The sequence below is a fragment of the Rhodnius prolixus genome, unplaced genomic scaffold (genome assembly GCF_049639745.1).
Source record: "Rhodnius prolixus isolate KJV_2025 unplaced genomic scaffold, Rpr scaffold_2, whole genome shotgun sequence".
Classification (NCBI taxonomy): Eukaryota; Metazoa; Arthropoda; class Insecta; order Hemiptera; family Reduviidae; genus Rhodnius; species Rhodnius prolixus.
This window is the reverse complement of record NW_027411592.1, coordinates 53,813,281-53,831,212: the sequence shown is the minus strand read 5'-3', so window position 1 is coordinate 53,831,212 and position 17,932 is coordinate 53,813,281. Positions and strand designations below refer to the sequence as shown.

General features: G+C 33.0%; 1 protein-coding gene and 1 long non-coding RNA gene across 7 annotated transcripts in view; both read right to left on the bottom strand.

Moving 5' to 3' along the window:
- LOC141448535 (uncharacterized) overlaps positions 1–17,932 on the bottom strand; it is a 261,469-nt gene that overhangs the window by 14,644 nt on the left and 228,893 nt on the right. For 4 of the 6 annotated variants that reach the window (XM_074116930.1, XM_074116931.1, XM_074116936.1 and 1 more), the window contains exons 3-5: positions 5,137–5,247; positions 1,955–2,073; positions 1,593–1,739 (exon numbers count right to left, since the gene is read on the bottom strand). In XM_074116930.1, the coding sequence (XP_073973031.1) occupies positions 1,593–1,739; positions 1,955–2,073; positions 5,137–5,247 (377 nt within the window). The remainder of the gene's footprint in view (positions 1–1,592; positions 1,740–1,954; positions 2,074–5,136; positions 5,248–17,932) is intronic. The other 2 variants (XM_074116932.1, XM_074116934.1) reach the window with 1 other exon arrangement.
- On the bottom strand, positions 5,270–16,687 carry LOC141448536 (uncharacterized). Its single transcript, XR_012455125.1, has 6 exons — positions 16,311–16,687; positions 16,028–16,151; positions 15,766–15,895; positions 15,354–15,550; positions 13,348–13,515; positions 5,270–7,420 (listed from the first exon to the last, which is right to left on the bottom strand). It is a non-coding gene; the product is annotated as an uncharacterized lncRNA (long non-coding RNA).

Sequence of the window (17,932 nt, the reverse complement as noted above, 5' to 3'; positions counted from 1 at the left end):
CACGATTCTCTCGACAAATTTTTCTTTTAATTTTACAGACAAGCCAGTCATTCACGTTTACATTCTGAGCATTGTATCCTTCGTGCGAAAGACAATATTAAAGATAATCTAACAGCTCAAAACCTTAATCAGTACGAGAAGAGCAGATTTTGTACTAATACAATTGCTTCCCCGCGCTTCTATTCTAATTGGACATTTCGATAGCTTTCCTGGCACAGGGCCTAGATAATTCAAGAGATCATGAGGATCTGACTCTCCCTTTTGGTCAAGAAAGCAACTACCTCAGAGATCTCACAGAAAAATAAATTCAAATTTGTAAATTGTCATCAAGTTCCCTCTGGAAACAGTTTATAAACAAAACTAGAGCCAAATAATATTTTTTGAAGCTCCCTAAACTATGAATTAAGTCATCATTCAAATTGCAAAGAAATTGTAGAATGATGCAAAAACCTACTACAGTAAAAGCTCTTTTTATCCGGCATTCCAACATCCGGAACGTTCTATTAACCGGCAAATTTTCAACTAGCTACGCACTCATAAAAAAAATGTGTTGAAATGGCTTTTGTTATACAGTAATTGTTATTACACGATTTGATTGTTTGGAAATACAGAAATGTAGACTATTTTATTGATTGTTTTTGAATTGGCATTTAATGCACTGTTATATTTAATTAATTTATATTAATTTCTTGTACACTCAATTTTAATGTAGTACTGTATCTAACAATAGGTAGGGCCTACTTTATTAGAACATAAAAGCCATGTACAGTTCTGTATTTCACTGAGAAATGTTAAAGAATCATATTTTACATCTAATCTACGTGCACCGAAATTAGCGTTCTATTATCCGGAGATTTTCGATATCCGGCAACATGCCGACCCCGAGGGTGCCGGATATTAGAGCTTTTACTGTACCTTGCAATTTTATCTGATAGAATAAAAACTATGCGAATAATTGGTACCGACTCATTGTATTATGTCAAGAATTTTCTTTAGTTAGCAGACAAGCTAGCTAAAAGACAATAAGCGATTTCAGCAGCTGTTACACTTCAAAACGCGTGGTCAATTAGATGCTAGGATTGCCTTAGTGGATTACTCTGCAGCGCTAATACCAAGTATTCCTGCTTAGGCTGCACTGTAGAAAGTCTTAGATTCCTTGCAGGACAAATCTAGCAGAAGAAGCGCCTGTGCTGCAATAATGGACGTCCATAATTTTCTCAATTTGACAAAAAGAGAGCCTATTTCACACATAAGGACAGCCTAAAAAATTGTAATAAGCTGCCTGCATGCAATTGCCGTCTTTGCATGATGCAAGCCGAGCTTTACTTGGCAAGTAATGATGAGAGAACTATTCAAAAAAAAAACCGTTCTGGAACAAGAAGCAGAATATGTACGTAATACTAACACTTGTGCTACTGTCCGAACTCCTTCATCAATCAAGCAAACAATTCTGCAATTAAAGTTAAATCCGAATTTTGTTTCTACTACCCATCACCAACACTCATAATCAAAGAAAAAAAACGATCTAAAAAATAGCGCCGATATAATAACTTTTATTACGGGAAGTTTAATTAAATGTAGATATTATTTACCAAGTATAATCTCTAAGTGTGGAATATGAATCCTGCATCTGCGATATACTATTCGCCCTATGTACGTTGGCTGGATGTGAAGGAGAAGGAGACGAGGCTCTACTTTGTGAAGTCACTACTGTATGAACACTCCGAGATCTCGGCACTCTGGATACACAAACAAACCATTACATGACTCTCAAAATAATTGTTAATTCCATTCACTAAGTTTTAGGAAAGAAAAAAATTAAATTTAAACAAAAATAATTAATAAATAAAAACGTTTTTAAAGAATTGATGATTTTTTTTTTTAGTTTACATGCGCTTGTTAAGCAGAAAACAAAATATGCAGAAAACAATAAATAACAAATGCACATATCTACCTGGATTTTCCTCGAGTTGGCCCTTTGTTAGGACTTGCTTCGAGTGCTTTGTGTACCCTTTCCAAAAATTTTGATACTTGTTCCATTACTGCTCGATACATTTGGCGATTAGACTCAGCCTAAAATTTTAATAACTTTCATTAAAGACAACGTTTTCATAATATTGGATAATTTGATTAATCAAATATATGTACTTAGAAGATAAATAGCTAAAATAAGCAAAGAGAAATCGGATAATGAAAGAAAATTACTTTATGTTTCCTATTTAAATATCAATTAAAAAAAAAACAGTATGCAATTACATTGACTGAATTCCGTAATTCACTATAATAAGCGCAAATATCGAATAACCTATAAGGCGTTAGCCTCCAAGCTAAACTTTTCTATTCCACTGGGCACGCTTTGGTCGCTTCTGCCGGCTACCCTAGTGAATTAAGATATTTCTGAAGGATCTGGATGTACTACAAAATTATGATGGAGGAACTAAGAATCAAATTGTGAATAACGTCTTAGTATCTCCATAATTGATAAACACCCCAGATATCTAGTTTTTTGTTTTGTAGCCCTGAAGTATCAGCAGAATCTTATGAACTAAATATAGTTCGAAATGTTGGCTCTTCATTGATTTTGAACGAAACTCAGTTCTGCTTCCAAAACCAAGAGTTTTTCACAACCTCTCTCCCCCTGTAACATTGAATCTTAACGTCCATTTGACGTAATTAAAAAGTAAAAACCATTAGAATATTCAATACTAAGGTAAACACGTGGATGGAAAACTTGTTAATTATAAATCCAACAATCCAAAAGGAATCTCCCACCTCAAGTTCCTAACAAATTATTTACATTAAGATTAGAACATACAGCTCAACTAAATAATAATACTGGGCCAAGAAACCACAGTTAAGTGTACACAAAATTACACAGATAACGTTAATCTGCACATTTAAATTGCCCCCCACAACTTTACACCAGCTGGTGCACTGACTGCAAGACTTCCATTAATGCATTGGGGGGCAAAAGCAATAATCATTATAGTTCAGTTAGAAACTTGATGATAAATTTCTGAATTAATCGTTCGTACAACAAAATAAATAGCAAATGGTTAAACTTTTTTTTTCTTTTTTTTTAAATAAAAAGTCTAACATAACGGTGATAAATAAACCGTACAAAGTTTTTTAAAACAATTATTGTTACTGTATAATTCAGAAACATATAATAACGACACTAATTAGAAATAATTGACCCGACTTGTGCTATTTACTCTACAACCTATAATGATCATCAATATTGCCTATAATCACCATAATCTGAATTATTGAGAACAATTTTTTGATCAAGTAATAAATTAAAACACTATTTTTTTTTTAAATGTTTACATTCTTATTAGTTGGTCAATGGATATATAATCATTCAACAAGCACAACTCCATTGCTAAGATTTGGTCTGCTCAGTTTTTGCCACTGAGCGGTTACTCATGATTAGCAAATTCCTACAACTAATTTATATTCTCATTAACCGGGCCCCCCCCACAAATTAGAACCCTAATTCTTCGGGTCAGGCCCATTGGATTGTTTTTATAAATTTGATATTTATTTCTTTAAACATTGCAAACAATTGCTAATTTATTTTTAGCCCTTCATTTTTGCCCACAGAGTCTAGATTGTAAATCTGTCGGAGCTACTCGTATTGTAACTCAGGAGGCTTCTTTTATTTTAAAATGGACCCCCGGACCATATATTTGTACTGGGCAGACTAGTGAATTGATAAACTTTTAATTTCATCACCTTTGATAATAGCTGATTGCCTTTAAAGTTGTATTACATTGTCAAAATCGAAGCAGTCTCATGAAAACTTGATTTGAGGCTATATACTTCGTTTTTGCTCCATTTACAAGCAATAACTAGACACATTTTCTTAGCTGAGCCAAAATTCGGCGTCACCAGGGTTCTGAGTGGCTTTCCGATAAGGTTAATATATGCTATCAGTGCAGGCGAGCAATTGAACTGACTTCTTATTAAATATAGATAGGGTAACTTTGATTTAAAAACGTCTGATTCCCTAATTTTTTGAGGGTATGGAAAGGGACTAAGAAAGAGACACACTGAGACCTTAACCTGCCCTATTGGGAACTCTTCAGAGTACTCCCTCGTCTAAACTAACAATACGAAACTGAAACAGTCCAAAATTGGTCAGAATTTGGAAAACATGAATGATATGACGAATGAAACTCTTGCATTTATTAGCTTTCAAAAAAAAAAATAATAATAAAATCAATAAACGGTGGAAGCAGTACTTTCTGAAAATGTTTTTAACCAATAAATAGAAGTTTTTAAGAAGAAATGTTGACTCATGCAATACGGAAAAAGACACGTTATGAAATTATCAGGACTAACAATTATCTCTTGAGATAAGCCTTCACAAGAAAATACTTTATTATTTATTAACTTTCTAGTAATTAAACAAATATTAACCTATTAAACCAACCTAACCTTCTAACTAGCAAATTTAAATTATATTTTAAGGATCAAACTGGTAAAGTAGATTCTAGAAGACAAGCTTTAGGTGAAGATTCACATGACTTCTATTGGTACTTATTGCTAATCGAACTGACAAATTAACTGCTTCCAGTATTGAAAAAGAATGAAACAAATATCCACTGTTTTGTGACGTCCCAGAACAGTGACTGTGGTTGATTGCTTTGCAACCAAATAAACCAGAGAGTTTGTTCCAGCTTTAAGTTAGCTCAGTTACATCCCACAACTGAATACAAGATCTTCCAGAATTAATTGCAAGCGCCCCTTAATTAAGTGGAAGGGATACCTGAACACAATACTTTGTTGAGGCACTTTACGAGGGATCCTAAATAGTTTCGGTGATACTTTTTTTGAAGACATAAACTTTTCTTCTTTATATATTTTTGCAGTATCTAATGACTTTTTTAAAAGACAGTAAAAATAAAATTGTAACTACCAAAGTCTTATTTTTGCATTTCTTGTTGGCCGAACTACTAAATTCAACCTACTCCAGCATTTTCGGATAAGAATTCATCACAATTTCAATAAATGCTGTACAGATACTTCATTCAAAACCCATCCAACCAGACCAATGGTAAATTACGAAGAGTTTATTTAGATTTTACTGAATTAATATAAATACTTTAAAAGAAATAAAATACTACAAACCTGCTTAAGTTGCCATTGCAGCGTGTCAATCTGTGTTTGCAAAAGACTAGAATCTAAACTGGATCCACCAGCTTGCAGTTTTCTATTCGCCTCCATCAGTCCTTGACACTCCTGTACACAAACAATCGAAACAAAAATTAATCTTTATTTAATACAATTTATTACATAAAAGGTGTAATTGTTTGGAAATTTTGAAAATGTCAAGTAATAGTAGACATTGTGTAATTTACAATTACACGATCGACATGATTCAGAAAATTGATAATGACTGCAAGAGAAAGATTTCACAATAATAGAAAATTATAGAAAGTTCTAATGTATTGCGGAAGTAAACAGTCACTATGATGTATTAAGTGTGCTAGATTCTGCCCAAGAGAGTATAATTATTTTTAGGGTTCCTACCAAATTTTCTGGATCTTAAAACAATTACATGAAGAGTATTACTTCGCTTTCTTTGCTGAAAAGAGGGTGTAAACATTATAAAATTTGACAAAAATAAAGTAACTCTGTTCTTGATGAATTATGAAACTATACTATTACGAACTGAGATATGCAACAGCAAAATCAATTTGAATTATAAAAACCAAATCGGCTTCCTTCTACTGAGCGTGCTACTTTTAAATTATAATAAGACCATGGAAAATTTGGGTTAATAATATGTGAACTCACTTCTTCAGAGATTTTGGGCGTTCCAGTGGCATCAAAGACTAATACACAGTCACCAAAAAACGCTCTCACACAACACATAAGACCTGTAAAGGTGTTGGTCTAGTGGTGAAGAGCGTGGCTTTATGAGTTGGAGATCCCCCAGTTCGAATCCCGCGTATGACTACTTTTTATTTGTTAGAAAAAAAAATGTCTAAATAATACAGTATGAGCTTCTGCCTCCGCCCACGACACCTAATTAGTAGTTGGACGTTAAGCCCCACCTAAGTAGTAACTACTTCGGTTTGGAGAACACAAGCAAATTCTAAGTCGTCAGTTCAGAAGCAGTTACTTCAGGAATTATGTCCAACATTAAACTCTCTTTTGCTCGTACACTCGGGAGATAGCTAAGTGCTTAATCGTTTCCATTTTCTATCAGATGATGGACCTGATTGGAATGTTTTTAATGAGCAAGTCTGTTCGGTTACTTTTCTCTAAAATGCTTGAAAGATATTCCTGGTTTTCAGAATAGATAAAACCAAATTTTCTTTCTATTGCTTAAGAAAAGTGCATCAGCTCTACTGAACTAAGGTACTCTTCCAGATGCTGGAAAAAATCTGTCTATCGTCAAAGTCCTAAATCGACTTCACGGTATACTTTTGGCCAAATGATAATATTCACCTTAATTCTTTCTTCCCAATTGTATGAATTGCAAAAGTTAAAGTAATGTATTTCTCTACAAGGTAGAGTAATTAAAATGGTTAAAGTTTCATTAAGAGCTGCTATATTTATTAGTGAGGTTCCATAAAAGTATCTCCACCATACGGTGACCATAAAACGAATAAAGATAAACAAAAATGAAACAAACCGCCTCGTAGAAAATAGTGGGGAAAGGTTAACTAAACTAACCTGTGGGAGCTCTGGAAGGAGTGAAATGTTTCTAATATTTATACGAGCACATTGTGGGAATGTTATAAGTGGAAAATGAATTCGAGAGAGGCAGTGAGAGGGAAGAAATTAGGAAGGAAGATGATCCGAAGAGAAGAGCATGGCCCTACATGAGCTCCAGCTGGCAATCTTGTGAAAAATGAATTGGAAAGCTGTTCACCTTAACCACCGCCATTAGCACGCTATCTCACTCCCCTCTGACTCAGTAGTTGAAATTCTTCTCCGGTTTTTTTCCCCTCTGTAATAGAAAGTCAGTTGGACTAATATTCATAGCTTTGTAGCGAACAATAGGCAAACTATTCTCACGTTATGCTGATGTACATACCACTGCCTAGGTTATATCCATAAATTAGTTAAAATAAACGGCGGACATGACTAATTCCAAAACCACCTACAATTTACTAGATGGAAGTTGTAGAACCATGAAGTAACTAATCTAATCCTTATGAAAATGGAGCAACTAAATCCTGTGCTTACAGCTCCTCTTCATATATCCAATAATGGAAATTGTGTTCCCATGGATTGATTACATTTGCTACTTCAGGAAGAATGGTGTTAACCTCTTCTTATACAAGCAATACATTACTCTTTCTTGCGTCACGACTTTTTTTTCAGCAACTCCAGAATTAGTGTCTTTTTCAGCAAATCTTTGGCTAGAGGATGAGTCGAATACCTTCCACTGTGTATGGAGCTAAAATTTAATTTTATTAGATATTTCAGTATTTGAATTGGATATTGATCAGGTCATCTAAATTCACTTATCATGCACGCTCGTTCTAAAATCTTATACAACCGATGGAAACTCAGTAAAAAATTAGTTAAACTCACAAAAGAAAAAGTCCCGATAAAAGTTTAAGAGTTAAGTTGCTAGAGCATTAATGATTTAGGGCCGTGTTTTTTGCCCTTAAATTAATGAATTTTTCTAATAAAAAAACGAAAAATTAAGCAATAGCACTTCTTTATACAAAAATAAGTAAAATTAAAAGCATAGACTACTGTCCATAATTGAAAATAACTCTTATCAGCGAGAAATTATTAAGATGAAATTGCTTTTTACCAAATAAAATTGATAATTAGGTTTCTGTTTCATAACGTGCAACTATTAATTTACCATGGACAAAGTTATTTTGGTACTATTTGATTACTGAAAACAAGTTTTCTAGCTGTATCGAAAAATCAAAAGACTGCTTCCTGCGTAACGCTTATATTTATTTACTACTAACATCTACTAGAACACAAAAACGAAACAAACTAACCTTATAAAGGGAAGCAAAACTAATACCTTCTCCAAAATCGAACAAACGCACTTCCACGCCTGGTTGCAAATGCACAGTTGTACTACCTAGCTAAGTGCAGTTTATATAATCAGAAAGGGGTAGATAGATATACATCAGATGTTTAATTGGGAAAACCTATGTTGCTGGTGAATGAGTTGGCCAAAAGGGAGAAGTGACTGTTTTATGTTTATATCGGTCTACTTCGATTCACTAGTGAAGAACATGTTACTATTGATCGAATTAATGTCATTAAAGCAATGAGCCATCAGTTCTAAAATGGTAGAGCAGGCCATGAGCGTCTTCAGATGGGCAGGTTATGCAGTAGTTCCCCCAAGAACTCTATACAAACTATTCATGGAAAAAATAAATGAAAATTGAAGAAGTGACCAAAATAAATTATTAGATTAATCATATTTTTTAAGAATACTTTTCGTCCATCTGTCATCCACACAATGTCTTGTACATTTTTTTAAATTTTAAATTACCAACTTTTAAAACCACCTCCTTTAACTGTTTTATTTTTATAATAAATTTTTTTTTTTTCACTTCTGTGGTTTAATAGCCAGAGCATGGAGTAGTTAACTGTAACAGTAGTTGTTAATTAATGCAAGAAATGTTTTTGAGACAATGCAACAAAAATTCATGTAGTGAAGGGTTAAGATGGGGTCCTAGAATAGTGCTAAAACCTACAGTTTCTGTGGGGGCCTCTAACACGTCTTCTGAAAGACAGCAATCCTTGGATTTCTACCTTGGAAAGAGCCTTATAAAACGAATATCTTATCGTTCAACCAGGAGAGGCACAATAGATTCAATACAATCAGCACTACTTTTAAACTTATAAAAAAAAGTGTTTAGTTCCAAGATTTATTGTAAAAACTGTATTGTTTTAAAAACAATAAAAAAATAAAATATGAGTACTGAACTATCTTTTGTTTTTTCGCGGAATCCACTTTTAAAAATATTTTATATAATAATGTTAACAACGGCGTGTTTTATCTAAAACAGGATTTATTAAGCAGTTAAATGTCTGCTAGATATTCTCTTAAAGTACCAACCGTATTTTTTTTCTTTTTTTTAAAGAAGATTTTAATCAGGAAGTTCTATTTCTTATTGTGGCTTTCTTATGTATTTTTTGGACTTTCACATACATGTTCCACGGAAACATAGCGGTCATCAGAAGAATGGTGTGAGAAGTTTATGTTTTGTTTTGAATTCAGTTTAGCTGGAATCTATTTTATTTAATGGTATCATTTTGTCACTGTTATAACTATCAAACATCAGCCAATGTATATGTAATAATATCACTAAAATAAGATAGTTCTGTGCTAAGAATTTGCTAGCAGAACCGTTTTACTGTTTTACCGTTACACGCTATAAACTTTCACGTATCTTAGCAAGGAGATGAACTGTGAATTAAGATTAAGACGAACAACTAGTGAGAGATTGCTGGCCTTATATAAATAACTTGGAATGATGAGCTCGCGTTTTAAATTATTTGTAAATAATCTGTCCATGTTAGTGCAGTTTTTTTTTTTATCTATATTGTTGCCAAACACAATATTCAACGCTTTTATAAGAGTTACTCCCAACAAACCGGTTCTCAATGAATTTGCAAGATCACTTTTTTTTGCTTTAGCTGGGTCTTTCGTCGGTTTCAGTACAATAAACGTGTTGAATATAATTTTAGAGATAGAAAATAATTCGTAAGTAATTCTACAGAAAATTCCTCAGAATTGTAGCTATGCCGAAAATGAAGAATTTGTGACGTTTTCAACTGCAAGAACCAGAAGAAATTTAAAATATGAACAACAAAACATAAACAGCAACTTTTAAAGTCTCATTTGAAATTAATGGTTCCAAACTGTAAACATTATTCAAGTTAACTGTAAAATGCAGAAAAGAAAGAAGTTGTGGCCAAAAGGAAACGCATATAAATTGCGAAATAATCCAATGATCGTGGTGGACAAAATTGGATTGGACCATTGAATGGACAAATACTTGTAACTGAATAGTAATGCAACAATACCTGCCCAACAGGGAATCAAATTTCAAGGCAGGTCAAAATATACAGCACGTCCTGTGCGCACAGAGTGTTGCGAAAGAATACAAACAACAATCTCTCCCTCATACAACTAGCCCAGTCGAAAACAACATAAACAGCCACAACTAAAAGTATGTCTATTGTTTGGTTACGGTAGATGGTGTGACTACAGACTGGGCATGTACTCTAACCAATCAACATTCATTTTAAAAAGTATTCTGCTTTGGAAAAACACTCTCAAAACTTTCTCTTACTACAGTATCTAAAATTGGAAATTTCTAGTGAACGGATGGTATAGTGTTATGTAAAAATATAGTAATGAGATAAGGGGCGAGTATTGGTCTAGTGGCCAAGAGCATGGCTTTTGTAAGTGGAAGGATCCCCAGTTTGAATCCCGCGTAAAACTACTTTTTTTAGGAAAAATTGTTTATAGTAAAGTATGAGCTTCCGCGACACCTAATTGGTAGTTGGACATTAAGCCAAATGATTGGCGATTACTTTACTACTTAATAATGAGATATTTATCAATAGTTGTTTTGGCAAAAATGCACGCCAACGCTACTACAAAACTTATATATCAGCTTCATGTTAAGCTATTTTTCTTATAACACAGTTTTTGTTAAAATTCCACGTTTCAAAAACGTTTGGAATAAATGCATTCAAAGGGGTGAAACCAGAAAAATATTTTTTAAAGACCTACCCCACAAAATACATTACAATATTATAACATGGGATGAATCCTTTCTTGGAGCATCAACCTAAAAAGACTTCGTGACGGTCGCTTGCAATTCTAATTCTAATACACAAGAATCCAGGGTTTTCAGCCAGTCGTTTTTGCTTATCATATCCTCTGCTTTTGAATAGTACTTTAAAGCAACTAAAACAGTTTCCTCTCGTACTGTGTGACACCTTGCAGAGATATTTTCTGGGTCCATCGTGCCCTATAAAAAGAAAAGTCTATTTGCCTACTATTAAATCTGATCTGGCCAAATATCGACGAGGCTACGGGGATCTACTCTATTTGCCTGGATCTTCAGGGAATTGTGAGCCGCATTATGGCTATAACTCCTCTCCAGTCAAACAGAATCAGAAACCGCAGGTGGAGGAACATCCTCTGGAATGACCGCCAAGATCTTTGTCTTTAAATCTGATTGAATGAATGGCAATGTCCAAGACTCCTTCTCCTCCTTCTCATCAGCCTTTAGATAACTCCAACCAAGCAAGAAGCTCAACCCCTAAAACTAATCCTTACCACTTTACTTAATAAATTTTCAGTTTTTTTTCTTGTTTTTCTTCCCCAAAACGGCTTTTTCTGTAAAAGCGTACGTAAACTCAGATTAATTTAATGACACTTAAAGAGAAGAGGCAGGAGAAGGCTAAATTGCCATTTCAGAGTAATGATGTTCTGGTCTCTTGCACTAATATGAATGAAATGTGAAACCAAAATTACAAACGTGAAGCGAATCGGTAGATTCTAATCAAAATTGCAATTTTTCTGATCTCTTGTTCTTAATGGTCCCACTACGTTATTTTCGGATATTTGACACATTTCCCACAACGACCAAACCAACTATATAAGAAAACATTTCCAAGAAATAAACGACCAAGATCAGTTAACAGAAAATACTGTACGGAAAATTTAACAAAGAATTAATATAGATAAATGGGAAGAACAGCCAGTTAGATTGTAAGGTTGTTTTAGGCTAGTTGGAGAGAGTTATTCATGGTCCATTACCTACTTAGAGAATTAACCCAAGCATATAACTCTGGAGTTAGATGTTTGTGTTAACGGGTCTTTGAAGATGCTTGGCAAGAGGGTAGAACGAGTCCAGAAAGAGTTAATCATCCAAATTTATTAACATTTAATAACAACTTCAATGTAAAAATTGTCACTTAACGACCAAATATTTATCGTTAAGAAAATAGCAAACGAGAAGCAACAACAAAAATAAGTGGATTCACTTATTTAAAATGGAAAAAAGGAAGGCGTTGTTTATCGACCCATATAGCGTATAACTAGAATCAAGTCAAGGCCAATTCTAATGCAGTGGTAACCCATCATTTTTAAGGAAGAATAGCCTACAAGGAGAGGGTTTAAATTTGTTCTAATGCGGATGAAATAAATCGTGGATAGAATTGTAATCATACAATTTACGTGGTCAAATATTTTTTTTAAAAAATAAACTAAAACAAATTAATAAATTAAAACCATACAAACGTAATTAATTTGTAGGTTAAATATAATATCAAGGTGGCATTAAATGTGCGGTATTGGAGCATGACTTTAAATAGAAATTTCTCCTAACACAATATAGAAATAAATAAATCAGGAGCATTTCGAATCAATTTTTATTAATTGATAAAAAGCAAAGAAATCGAAATCGTGCCGTGCGGGACTTCATTGTGTATATTCTTACAGTAGCCGCACCTAGAAGATGAAAGGGACTTATTCTCCTTCAGGAATCTTGCGCTCATCTGCATTATTTCTGCCTGAAGCTCTGTATAATAAACTGAACACCTCGGAACACATTGAGCTTAGCCTTTATGACAATAACAACTCTTACAAGATGTTTGACTTACAACATCGGACGATCTACGCCTTAAAAATGACATATTTCTGGCCGAAGTGGTAGGCTTCGTGGCCAATCTTTTTATTTTACAGGCTCATTAAATGTGATCAAGAATTCATCTTTAGCTATCCCAGCTACCAAAGTGGGAATGCGTTTGTGTAAATGTTGAGTTACAGTTGGGTTTGTTAACCCAAAATATTCCTCCGCTTAAGAGTACTTTTGAGTATGAGTGTTGGGATGTCATTAACAAAGCATCTTTTCAGTTACCAATCAGCAGTTTCCAAACGCACAATTACTGTTAAAACATAACTACATACCATACATAAAAACTTCATTGCTGCTAAATATCCATTAAAAGAAAACTACACACACAAACACAAGAAAACCAATTGTACACAAAACAATATTGGACGTGTTTTTCAAACTGGGAGGAAGTCATAAGCACAAGAGTAAGAGTCAAACTAAAGAGAAGGTTTCCAAGCTTGTGGTTACCATGAGCCGCAGGTTGTTATGCAACCAAAAAAAAAAGGAAAAATAAAAGAAAATAGTGGAAGTTAGGTGGGGTAAGTAAACCGCCACTTCTTGTCAGACCAGAACGAATCTTTGACAATCTCTTTTTCTCTAGGACGGCTCACTGACCTAATATTTTAGCAATTCGTGTACAAACACCACACTAACTCAATGTTACTACTACAATACTGATAACAACTGTAAATAAAGGAATAGTCACCAAAATAAATGTTCAGTGAACCGGCAATTTAACTTCTTGTACAATAAATTATCACTGTTTCTGCTTTGTTTTCTTTGCATTTAAGCGTATGTAATGTGTCGGAGAAACTGGTAAGAATGCAACTTCTTTCAATAAAACGCTTTTCTTAGGTACTTTTCTTTGTTTTTCCTGCAAAAATCAAATAATAAATGACATTATTGAATGCATTGTGCTAAAACTTGCTGCCACAGAAGGAAGTTCTAATGGAAAACTACCATTACACGAACTTCCTTGGAAAAAGCTTTCAGTTTAAAGTTATAGATTTCTTTATAGGACAATGGGTGTACGAAACAGTACGAAGCAACAATTTTGAACTGAGTACAGTACACGGTGACAAAAACATTGATCACAAAATTACGTAAAAATTTAAAAGAAAACAATCAAACTGCTCAAAATCGTACTAGCAGAGAAGCGTACTAACTGTGACGGTTAAAAACTCGAAGATAAATGTACCAGAATTTAGCAATTTTTACACTTCATTACTTTTTGTATTTCCACAAAATTACATAAGACAACGAATGAAAAATACAATAAACAATTACATCTGTAGAAAAACTAGTGAAAAGATAACAAACCATCAACTATAACTTAAGTCATCTGTTTTCTTATATGAAAGTGTTTATTAACCAGAGAAAACTAGCTGATAAAGAGCTAATTTGTGTAATAAAAAAATAAATAAACATAAATGAATCTAGTGTAGGCACACACTCGGCTTTCTCTTGTTACAATTTATTTTAATTCTAACAGACAAATTATCTAACTATAGAATATTTACTAGTTTATTGACCTTCACCATCGCGAGACCTTTACTACATCGGGAATAAATTTGTTTGTGAGTACCTCAATCTAACACAACTTCTCTATGTCTTAAAATAAATGGATTAAAAACAGAAATAATAATTCACACCAGTTAAATTAATTGAAAACAAAAATAGATAAGTCTACAATGATATGGTAATGTTTTTTTCTATAAGTCAAGACATAAGAAACGTGACCTAAATAATATGTGGATCGTCGGAGAGTTGTGGACCAAAAGTATACTTCGGGTAGAGGAGAAGGCCATGTAAACTCAGGGAATTGGGGAAAATCAGTGAACTAACGGTTCAGAACGTCGCTAGTGGATTGGATTAGGCAGTAAAGATGAAGTCTGCGATGTCGATAGGTAATCAACTAAGACTAACAATGCCAGCAGAGTATGGTAATAAATCAAATCAAGGAAAGACGGTGTGAATCCGAGGGTGAAAAAGAAGCATGCGGAAGCAAAGATAATGCGATTGGGAAGAAATCAATTTCACCCTGAAGATGGACAGGTTGCAGGTAGTTCATATAGCTGACGGCACTGACGGTTCTCTAATCAAGCTCTAGAAACTTTTATCAAACTGATCAGACAATTAAAGGGATGTCTGAAAATCTTGATGACAAAAATTACAGAAAGTAGTTGTAGTTTCTTGTAAGATATGCTTTACAAAGACGAACTAGCCTTACTATTGGTTTTTGAATAAGATCCCTAGTAAACTCTATTCGTAGACACACTTAGGCAGAGTTAATTGAGAACCCATTCTGGAATAGAAAACTAGAATTTCAAATTAATGATCAATAATAAGAAGGAAGCTTGGACAGAGATCAATTTAAGTTACAAAGGATTGTAAAATATACAAATAACGAAGAATACTGAACAGTACAAACTGGCCTCCTTGTAGCTTCTAGTATAAGCAAAATACGGTGGGATGTAAATTCGCTATTCAGATCTAAATTTAGGAAATAAAATTAATTTGAAACCCAATATGAAAAAACAAATATAAAAATGAACACCCATTACCAATGGAATCTTTGTTTGAGATCGACTGAGACCTTAATGTTAAGACAAAGTTAGGGTTAACTACAAAACCCTGTCTTATTAAGAATCCTATTTTATAACCTTAACTATAGACGCTAAGTCTTTCTTAAATTGAAAAAAGAATACTCACTTTTTTATAATAATAAAACTAATGGTATTTCTTGATTTCTCTGAATAAGCCGAAACTGCCTTGCAATGTTGATAATCCTCAACCTCGCCATAAAAAATACTGGACAAGGAATTCTAAATTTTCATTGAACCTCCAACAGGAAATATTCAGAAAGTCCACTCTTGCTTAAAATCCATTCAGCTACGGATTTTTATGAACTAAAAGCAGATTGATTGGACATTAAGTTAGATAACAACGATACAAGCAAACTGTCTTCTTATAGTTTCATACAAATAGAACTGTACTTACAAAACTCAATTCATGGGATACTTAAGTGAAAAGAATAAACAAATTTAAGAAAAGACAGATAAAATAAGTTATCCCTTTGTTCCCAAAGCAAGTAGCAAATGAAGAAACAAGTATATTCACTTACGTCAACCTAATTCGATACATCTGGGAAAAACATTGAAGCGTAAAATCTCCTACTCAATAAGCTGAAGATAAAAGTGATCACTGCGGGATTATATCAAATCTTAGAACGCTGAAGGCATATTTCATTACATCTGTAAAACAAGTAAAAAACGTACTTATTTATTACGTCATTTTCAAACTGTGGGATAGTAAGTTCTTAAACTGCATAGCTTTGGTTAAGTGCATATTGAAGAAATAAATATTGAAATAGTATGAACTAATACCTGTAGCATGTCTATAAAGAGTGCACTACAATGTTAATAGTCGTAATGAATCTTTTGATCTTAATGAAAAATTCAACTTTTTTTTTTTTACTTTTCCAAAAAACTTGTTCATCATTACTTCACTCTAAAAATAAAGTAACAATTTTTATAAAACACGTTTTAAATTCTCTTTACTAATATTCAATACAATATTGTATTGCATACAAACCATACCAACTCAAATGCCCAGTAAAACGAATCAATGATATATCATTCAAGAAAAAAATGCATAATGATTACCTACTTCTTCAAGAAATATAAAGCCAGTAATGAATATAACTATAAGCAGCCTTTTTAATGCATAATACGAAATTCTTCTTAACTCCCATCTTTTGAAGATTTCAAATTGCATATTAGAATGGCGAAATTCATAAACTTGAAAACTAAAAAACAAACAATAAAACAAATAAGGACACCAATTCATCATTAACTTCACGAGTAAGGCACTAACCTAACTGATTAAACTTATTTCATGAACAGCAAATCTTTCGATAATGATAAGAATCGATCAAATCGATCATATCAATTAACCATTAATGTTCTTTAGAAAACTAGTAAGTTCTCATTTCAGCTTTATCTATCAATTGAGACTTACTATTTTCTGAGTTTAAAATAGTTCGTTTATCTTTGTAAACTGTAAGATAATAGCTGATATGAAGTTAAAAAAAAAAAAAAAAAATTACTTGTAACAGCAGTAAGAAACAGCGAGTATTTCACGCCGATTAATAGTTAATAAGTAAATTTTGTAGTTAATCAACTCTCCCTAACGAACACCTACATCCTATAATAGAGTAAATAAATGTGCCATACCATCAATCATTGTGCAAAGAGGAAAGTAATGAGGAAAACTTTAATTGCACTATGTCTGGAGTGTCTGATGCACATGCTAATAGAAGTTTTATAAATCACGTGAGAAATTACTTGAACAGGTTTTTGTTTTAAAGTTGACAGCCCGTTATGATTAACTTTAGAAAGAGTTTTAATTTAGTTTGTAATTTTTTTTTAAAAAAAATGGCAGGAAATAGTTGCAAATATTCCTTAGTCTATGCTGCCATAACCCTTTCTTTACTACTGCGACTTCATATTTTAATATATACAACAGTACTTACTATTTGTCAGCTTACACGAACTCAGTCTTTAAGGGATTATTTCCTAGGATTTTCTTTCTTGTAAGTCATATTTGCGAATCCGTAGTTAATCAGAAAGCCTTAATCTAAACTAGATAGCAAGACAGTACAATCTTATGTCCACATCGTTCCACAAACAGAACTTCGTCTTCTTGGCTATACTATTAATTCCTAGCCTACTTTGATAACCTCTCATGCGACAACCGTTAAACATGTCTAACCTTCCTTTCTTTACATGGCCACCTATATCTGGCACTTTGAAAAGTTCAAAAACATCACTTCTATCAATTCTCAGTTCTCTGTTCACAAATTTAGAGCCGTATCTCTTATTAGTAATTTTATTTCCCAAATTTCAAGAATTTTCTCAATTACCTTGGTCAGCACCCCCAGTCTAACTGGCGGCATACTTCACGGAAGTCTACTTACAATTTGATAGACAATTAATATTGCTTTTGTAACTTTGTAACAGTAATTTCTTCGTTAACAAGTACACCAGTATAAAGGAAGATACATTGAAATACTTTAGTTAAAAAGTAAAAACTCGTAATTCGAAAAAATATGAATTCAAAATGGATAGAAGTTATGACTTCATTTAAAAACTTAAACATTTTATAATTAAACATAATGATAAATAAATTGAAAATTATAACACAAACGTCGGCTAGTGTCACTTAAATAAAATACAAAATAAAAGACTAAGGTAATTTAAGAAGTTTTGTTTTTATTAAATACAATGGTA